Raw genomic sequence first — 8,630 nt, 5'->3', positions numbered from 1 at the left:
GGTCAGTGTGCCATGGGTCAACTAAGCCCTCAGACCTTAGCAATTCAAATTATATCTGGGACATCAAGTACGTTAATTCAGCATTTCATTTATCTGATACAATATGGTCTGCGGTAAGATTTTTCTCTCTGACTTAGATTCCACCCTTACAAAAAGTTTTGGAATGGGGCAGCTGTTTGGAAAGCAGGTTATTAGTTTCACCCCAACACTGTTGTTCAGGAAGCGATTTGCCACACAAAAGCTAGATGTGAAATCTTTCGGCATCTGTGCCAGGATGCCCTTAGTAAACGCAGAAGCAGGACAGTGGTCACAGATGACAACCTTTTGCTGTAAACGCAACTGTCAAACCAACGCTAACACATTGTACAGGACAGAACCAATTCATTTTCTCCTTTCCCTCTGCAGTTCCCAGGCGTGCTGAGGAGCTCCCTGGATTTCTGCCACACTTCCCACTCCTAGTTCTGCCCTCTTAATATAATTTCATTGCTGTTTTTTTTAAGTTGAAGGAGTAGGAGAGAAAACTTGTGAGGAGGAAAAGAGTATATAACCGTGTACTTCAGTTCTTCTGAATTTGTAGCAGGGATAGGTACAGCACAGCCCTCCCGCATCACATTTTACCACATCTGTTGCTGCTGGTTTTGGTCTGTTTTGCATCTCCTCTAAATAATCACAAATAGCTTCTTTCCCTTGGTATTGAACCCTAACCAGCCACCACTATGAAGTGGAAAGAATAGCTGTGCTGCTTGTGCTGACTCACCTGAAAGCACCACAACTTCTCCATCTGAACAAAAGATCTCTGCAGGCTCTGCTGCCAGTTTAAATACACGACAAACGTGTTTTACCTCAGGGGGCGACCCCAGAATTGAAGACAAGGAACAGAAGCATATCACATAGTGACTCCCGCTCATAGCCAGGTAATTGTGCTGGCCTTGCCACCGTAAATACTCCTCTGATGGCACAATGGCAGCGGCGTCTCACAGCCACCAACAAAACATGAGTCGGGCTGAGGTTTCACTCACAAACTACATCGGTCAAGGCAAAGACTTCACAACTCTTTCCTCAGAATTGGCCATGCAGTTTCTTTTTCAAATGGCACAATGAGACTCTCAAAAAGCAGTCCCACCCTTGTGGATATGGCACTGTAAGTTACCAGTATTTGCCAGTGCTTACCTCACAGTGACATGGGAATTTTTTTCTGGTATTGAGGGGAAAATAGTGGAAAGATGTCATTTCTCAGGCCACTACGCAGAAAATATGAGCAAATATTAACTTTTTGTTGTAGACACTTATGACTAGGCATGTTTCATTTTAAAATCACGGTAAGTGCAACACTGACTGCAATATACTCAAAGTTGTATAGACTTCACTGCCGAGGGACTTTTGGTGGGGCTCCATTGGCCAGGTATCACTAAAGCTGACAAGACCATTCCAAATAGGACACACTGACAGTCAAAACTGGCTTCAAGAAACAGTGCTATACTTTACGTAAAAGGAAAAAGGTGAGAGAGACAATGTCCCTCTAAATTCCAGATCCTGGAAAGAGTTGGATGACTGGTTCAGGCTCAGGGATATGTAGGTTAACATATGGCCGCCTACATTCTTAGAGTGCAGTGCTATGTGATATCCTTTCACATGGCCTCCCCTTAAGTCCCATCAGTAATCATAAAAAGGAGAGGTAGAAGAAAATAAGGGACACTGTGAATTTTCCAGCAACACTGAGTGTGGTGAAACATTCTAAGAGCTATTTTTGTTCGCTTTGTGGTGTGGTTCAAGCTACTCTGCTTTAGAGCCCACACCTCAAAGCTCAACCCACATTACTGCAAATTTTATGATCAATCTGGGTCCATTATTTTGGTTGCTCTCCATCTCAGGATTTAAATGTAGTGGGAGGTCATTTTTCACTTTGACTAATATATCTGCTTCGCTAGGTGTTAGAGTGAGAGAGACAAAGTTCTGCCAGTTGCCAGGCGGCACACGTTTAAGGCACTGGGCAGATTTCCTTATGCCAGTCTATCGGTAGGACTCGGGCCCTCCGGGATGCCACGGGGCCAGAAGAGTTCAGAGGAGTTAGTGCTGGAGTATCTGAGGGCAAGACAGCACTGACCATGTGGCTGTAGAAGTGCAGACGAAGTTGCAAACATGACAAAACCGACGCCGTTTTCCCCCATTTCCACCGCTTATTGAACCCCCTTGGGTCTTTTGAAAGAATATGTGAATTATGGGTCATAACTTCTGAGTTGATCAAGCTGTGCTTCAGCAAACAGCAAGAGGTAGCAAGAAGAGTTCTTTTTCAAAATTCCTCACTCTTGGGTAGTTCTGGTCCAGAGTGGAAGTCGGGACAGCCTAGAGACTGGGAACTGAGGAGGAGCCATCTCTGCAACACAGAGGGGCCTGGACCAGCCTTTCCTTCCCTGGCTCCATTTCTCCTGAGGGGGAAGCAAACGTGCCAGATTCCCTCACAGGAGCAAGGCAATGGGACCGAGTGTTTAGTTCTGTTGTCCTAATGGAATACAACCAGGAGACAGCACACACTTCATCAGCTGAGGCACGGTATTAAAGCTACCCTCGCATAACTATCCTTTTACTGTATTTTCACTAGTCAGACCTCCATACTGAGACTGGTCTAAATTTAGAACAGGAGTGACTCATCGGTGCAAAACTGGATGGGAGCGACTTCTTAGGAACACTTTTGCACTGTTTAACTATAGGACGGGTAACGAATCCTGTTCTTAATTTCTAAGCCATAAGAAGAGGCCTATGTAGTTCTGCATTCCTGTGCATGACTCTTCTCTTAATAGCCCTAGTTTCACTCATGAACAACCGCACTGCAGCGTGCAGCTATGTTACATGACAGAAAACCCGGCCTCTTTTAGCAAATTTTTTCACCAGAAAAGTCAAGATGTTCATCTTTCCACCCTGAACTCACAGTAACAACAAGCAATACGATGAAAATGCTGAAAGTGTTATTTTTGGTCCTCTAAATAATGGTACACCTATCAAGATGTAACAGGAATCATTTGTTTCGTCCTTTCATCTTCCTCTACCAAATATTAAGATTTTTGCTCGGAATGCATTCGTAGTGTGAGCCCAGATTTCTTCTCTCTCAGCTTCACGCTGCATGTGGCTGGATTCCCCCTGTGGATTTTGACTGTACAGCATAAACATCAGTGACAGATTGGGAAGTGTCAATGCAGAGAACATCAATCAACAAAACATAAGTCTGAAACACTTCTTATTATGCATGAGAGTAAGAAAGCAAAATAATGGAAATGCATACCATGGTTTAAGCTGTCAACATTTTCCCACCAGAAAAAACCAAAAAAGCATAATTAAAAAAACAGAAAAAAAAGAACAAAACAATGCGTAGAGATTCCTACAACACCACACTATAAGCACGATGCCAAGTTACAACCACAGCACTTGGAGGTCCAAGCAATGACAAGCATACATGATCATGGCCTCCATTAAATAAAAAAACAAATACCAGGAATGAAAGAAGAAAAGAAAAATGATACCAAACACTAAAAAAGCAATACTATTTGTGAAGACTGATATTCTTGGAGGAAAAAATAAAAAAATAGAGAAGCTGCTACGGCCATGAGATTTACAAAAAAAACAAAATGTCTATGTTTGCCAGCCACATTGCATAACTGAACAGAACGCAGTCACCTGTCTGCTTCCGTTTAACACAGGAGAGATGAGTTGGTCTAGTATATTTGATAGCAGGTTTTAAAATGATTTTCCTGGAGGGAGAGTGGGCCTGAACTTCAGTTTTTTTAGCAAGTTCAGCTTTCTTATACACTGCTATGGACAAGAAAACACAAAAACACAGAATCAGGAAAAAACCAGCAAACAGTTTCATATGACAATATATCAAGTGGCAGGCCCACTGCTCCACAACTCCAGCCCCATGCGTCGCTTCTACTGGGGTGAACAAATCCTAAGTCAGAAGAGGGGGAGCACTGGTGCATTAACCCCAGATGTGTTACCCAGTGATCAGTGGGGATGCCTACAATGAAACGGGACCGGTGGAGCAGTGAGCCCTGCACATGGCTTTTCATATAGTGGTACAACGTCTCATTAAAAAGCACTACTGTTAATACTGTTAAGGTGCACGTCATCTACAACAGAGTAACTGGATAGTACTGTACAACAGGTAAAAAAAAAAAAGTATATATTGTAATAGGGAGTGTTAAATGAACCTTTTTTCCTTCTCACTTCATCTCTGGAGAGTGTGCTAGGTTCCTTTTTAGCTATTTTCCTTTCAGGAGTAGAAATCCTGCCTCTCCCAGTTTTAAAAGGTTTCTCTTTTTTATGCTTATCGAGAGATGATCTTCGCAATTCTCTCTCTGCCTTCTCCTCTTTAGGAACAGTCTCTAACTGTTCAGTCATGATGCTCCTATCATCATCTGTAGGATCAGAGCAAATTATAACAACAAACAAAAGATTAGTAACAAATGTTAACAATACTGCGGTGGAGCAGGGAAAAAATAGTTGAAGACAGAGCAGACGGATTAATAAAAAAAGGCAGATTATTTTACCATTTTTATGAAACATGCTGAGATTACTATTACAACTATAATAATTTTGCTTTTTGATCATTATGATTTGGAAGCAAAAATATTTAACACAGACAAAACAGAAAGGATAATGCACACCTTGAGTATCTGCCCAGAGACTGTCTGTGTCCATGATGGAGTCATCGATTGTTGTTTCATCTTTGTAATCATCACACGTCTCCGTCTTGTAGTCGGTGAGCAGGATTTCTTCTCTCTGGGGTGAAGCAGGAGCTTCTGGGGAGCCCTCCTTGGGCTCAACTGGCATGTCAGCCACTTCCTCAACCTCCAGCTCCTCTTCAGCCTGGGAGTCCCCTGTTTCGATGTCTTCCTGCTGAGTGGCAGCAAAGCGCACGCTGTGAGAAGCGGATTCACCCTCATCAACTGTTGTCTGCACCACTGTGATAAAGTCATCCTCTACTGTCACCACTGATTCAATAATGCCTTTCAGTTCAGGCAGTGCTTCTGGGCCACCCTTGGCTAGCATTTGCTCAGCAGCAGGTTTCCCAAAGTCTATTTCTGGGGGCATTTCTGATAGAAGATGCTGTTTATCCTCTTCTTTTTCTTCTTGCCCTACTTCTACCTCTTCTTCCTCATGTTCTTCACCTTTTGAGGCCCCAGCTGTCACTTCACATGGCAGCAGCTTTTGGATTTCCACAGGTTTCACGGCTGTATCAGGAATCTTTTCAGTTTCTTCTGCAGGCTGTGGTATGCTCTCCATCTGAATCTCAGCAGGCTCTTCCTGGAGAGGCTCAGCTTTTGGAAGGAGGAGCTCCACAGAAGGCTCCTTTGCTGGTAACTGTGCAGGCGCCTCTTCCCCACACACGGGAGGTTTTGGAGGTTCTGCTTTGATATCCTCTGGTTTCAAGGATTCTCCATTCAAACCTTCTTGGGCTTGATCATGCTCTCCACTAGATTCATAAGATTCCTCTTTATCAACTGCCTCTTGATGTACCAGATCAGGCTTAGTTACTTTTTCCTTAATTTCTGTTTCAGACAGTTTGGTGCTGTCCTTCACATAACTAGGCTCAGTCTTGGAAAGCACATCTGCATCCTTTGCTTCTCTGGACAAGATGGTCTGATCTTTCTGTTGAGTGTCCTTGGGTTCAGGCTCTGCTCTTTTAACAGACACTTTGTCCTTCCCTGAAGGGAGAAAAACAACCTCACTGATCTTAGTCTCTAACTGACTCTGATATTCTTGGTCAGCTCTCCTTGCAGCCACTTCCAAATCGTGCTTTATAGCATTGTAATCTGGTTTTATTGGCGCTTCTATCTCAGCTATTTCAGGAACAACGCTAAGAGTCTTCTGCTCCTTCTCCATCAACAAAGAAACAGCATCCTTTTCTATTGCTGTCTCTGAAGCTGATATTCTGTCATACATGGTATCATCAGTTACACAAACTTTATCAGCCACACTTTCTTCTTTCATTTCTAAGATTGCCTCAGGTCTTGTCTTCTCTGGCTCTGCACCTTTAATGGGATAGACCTCTTTAGAGTCAACTTGATCTTCACTTTTTTCTAGCACAGTATCCAGCTTCTCCTTTTTCTCCTGCTCAAAGTCCCTTACCAGAACAGACTCACTAGCGGCATGCTGACCTAAGTCTTTTTCACTGAGGAATTCTTCTTTCGATTTTTCAGCTGCTGCCAGCTTCACTTCTATTAAAGACAGGTCGGGAGCCACGCCACGTCTCAGTTTTTCATCTGTGCCTTCGTAAAAGGGACAGGTTTCACTTGTTAAATTCTCACTGTCCTGAACTGGAGAAGGGAGTGGGACTGTGTACTTATTGAAAACACAGTAGCCCAAGTCTTCTAGCTGACTTTCAGCTTTTAGAGTTACGTGGTTTTCATCTGTCACAGGTGGCAGGGTTATGCTGCTGTCTTCCACAACAGTGTCAGAAGGAACTGACTTCTTTTGTGCCATCTCAGCATCTGCACTCACGGAGGCTAATCTAGATCTTGTCCCTGCTAAGTCTAACATTTCAGGCAGGTCAGGAGCCAGGACAGCCCCATTTTTGTAATATTCTTTGGCCAGGAAAGGTGATTCGACCAAGGTCTCAGGCTGGACTTTTTCTTCTGCCATTGCTTTTTCTTCTTCAATATGCTCCTCTTCCTCTCTACTATCAATGGGGAAGCAGGGGGCCTTCTCCAATGCTGGTGTGGTTGCTGGCAAGTAGTCGTCACCTTCATCCATACTTCCACTAGTGTTGGTTAGAATATCCGAAGCGAGGGGAGAAAGATCATGTGCACGACCAAAGCTAAATCCTAGAGCTATTGAATCCAGGCAGGACATGGGCAAGTTAATAGACATACTTCTCTGTTCAATTGCAGATCTCCCCCCAAGTCCCAAGCTCCTGCTCAGAGTTAGGTCATCTTTATTTTTGCTGTGGAGTTCTCTCTTATCCCCATAGACATTGGGGTCAATAGTGAACATTCTTTCTGTTGGGGAACTCGGTTCTTCAGATTTGTCTGGTGTAAAGCTCTGAGCCAGGGTACTGTACCCTATTTCATGAGCAGGCCCACTCTGCTGCTGATCCAATTCTGTCTGTAATTCTTCCTCCTCTTCTTCTTTGTCTTCAGGTATTAGACGATCTGTCTGATAAGGCTCATACACACTCTCTTTAGTGTCACTTAGCTCATAGTAATCACTGCCTTGTTTCAAAGCGTCTGCTTTGAAGGCTTCCTCTTTCAGAGCAGAGGTTTCAAAATACTTCGACATTCCCGATCGATCCTCCTCTTCTTTCATTTGATGAGGAGCTGAAACACTTGTCTTATCCTCCTTGGTATCTTTTTTAACATCTTTCTCTTGAGAAGGTTCTAGAATAGGAGTCTGGTCAGTGGTTAAACTTGGTGCCTCAGGGGCTTTCTCTGTTATTCTGGATAACTGAGTGGTATCAGGGTGCTCTACTGTTTTCTCAAGGGTCAGTTCATGGCTTAACTTGGCTGGGGCTACCTGTGTGCTTGGCTGGACCTCCTTTTTCATGTCTACTGTTGCTGGGAGCCCACTTTGGTCCACTTCTTTTTCTGCTTTGAGAATATCAGGTGACTTTTTAGCTTCATCATCCTTTTGAAAGTCTGCTTTGTCTAGGGAAAGTGTCTTAACTTCAGGTTTTGTGGTAAATTTGCCATCATCTAATATTCGAGCCTCTCCTTTATCATAGAAGTCATACCTTTCTTCCTCATCACTCTCATCCTTGGTCATGTCCTTTTCCTCCCCCCACACAGGGATTTTCTGGGTGCTTGGCGTTTTCAGGCCATCTACAGTTACTGCTGAGACTTCTTGCAGAGCTAGTGTCCTGTCTCTGTGGAACTGTTCGTCTTTAGTAAGATCTTTGGCAAACAGTTGGTCAGTGGGTTCCTGTTTTGTTTTGGAACTGTCTTTGAGTGGAAGCTCCTGGGGGACAGTGGGAGATGGGCCTGAAGGAAGTCCACTTTTGGCTGCTTCTGCCTTGGGTTCTGATAGCAACAGAGAACTTTCACCATGGCTAATGGCAAGATGATCTTGGACGTCTTTAAGGTCGTCTTTAAATTTCATAGACATAACTTGGTTGGATGATGAGGGCACATCTGCAGTCCTTTCTTCTGTTTTGCTCCCTTTAGGCAGTTCAGTGGACAAGTCCTTTTGTTCTTGAGAAGCAGGAGGCTTGGCAGCGGGCTCTGCAAAACTGGCTTCCCCTTTCTTTTGTGAATCAGTTTTCAAGATCTGTTCTGATAGAGGTGAAGGCATTTTTTCTTTGTCTTTGCTCTGTGAATCCTTTTTATCTATAGCCTCTGTTCTTGCTGGCTGTGGAACTAAGGCATCATGTTTAGGTTGCTCACCAGTCTTACTGTCTTTCCCAGATTCATGTTGCTTTGTGTCTAATGGTTCCGCTGTGAAAGGGCGTGCGCCCTCCTGGACACGGAATTCCATCTTCGTGGCTGCAAGTAAATCTGAAGTAGTTTGTTTGGGTTTTATAACAAAATTATTTAAAGCACTTACAGGCAGGCAGTCATGTGGCTTACAACATCATCTCGGTATGAATGATGGAAAGGAGAGGGAGAAAGATGCAAACATGCAGCAAGGCCATCCACCTAGAA

General features: G+C 43.7%; 1 protein-coding gene across 9 annotated transcripts in view; it reads right to left on the bottom strand.

Moving 5' to 3' along the window:
* Positions 1–8,630, bottom strand: part of MAP2 (microtubule associated protein 2) — a 232,972-nt gene that overhangs the window by 27,385 nt on the left and 196,957 nt on the right. For 2 of the 9 annotated variants that reach the window (XM_075153706.1, XM_075153707.1), the window contains 3 exons: positions 4,659–8,471; positions 4,203–4,409; positions 3,670–3,804 (listed from right to left, as the gene is read on the bottom strand). The exons of 6 other annotated variants lie outside the window; for them this stretch is intronic. In XM_075153706.1, the coding sequence (XP_075009807.1) occupies positions 3,670–3,804; positions 4,203–4,409; positions 4,659–8,471 (4,155 nt within the window). Of the gene's footprint in view, positions 1–3,669; positions 3,805–4,202; positions 4,410–4,658; positions 8,484–8,630 lie in introns of all 9 variants that reach the window. One more of the 9 variants, XM_075153705.1, reaches the window with a different exon arrangement.

This window comes from Calonectris borealis, chromosome 6 (genome assembly GCF_964195595.1).
Source record: "Calonectris borealis chromosome 6, bCalBor7.hap1.2, whole genome shotgun sequence".
Taxonomy (NCBI): Eukaryota; Metazoa; Chordata; class Aves; order Procellariiformes; family Procellariidae; genus Calonectris; species Calonectris borealis.
This window is presented reverse-complemented; position numbering and strand designations above follow the sequence as displayed.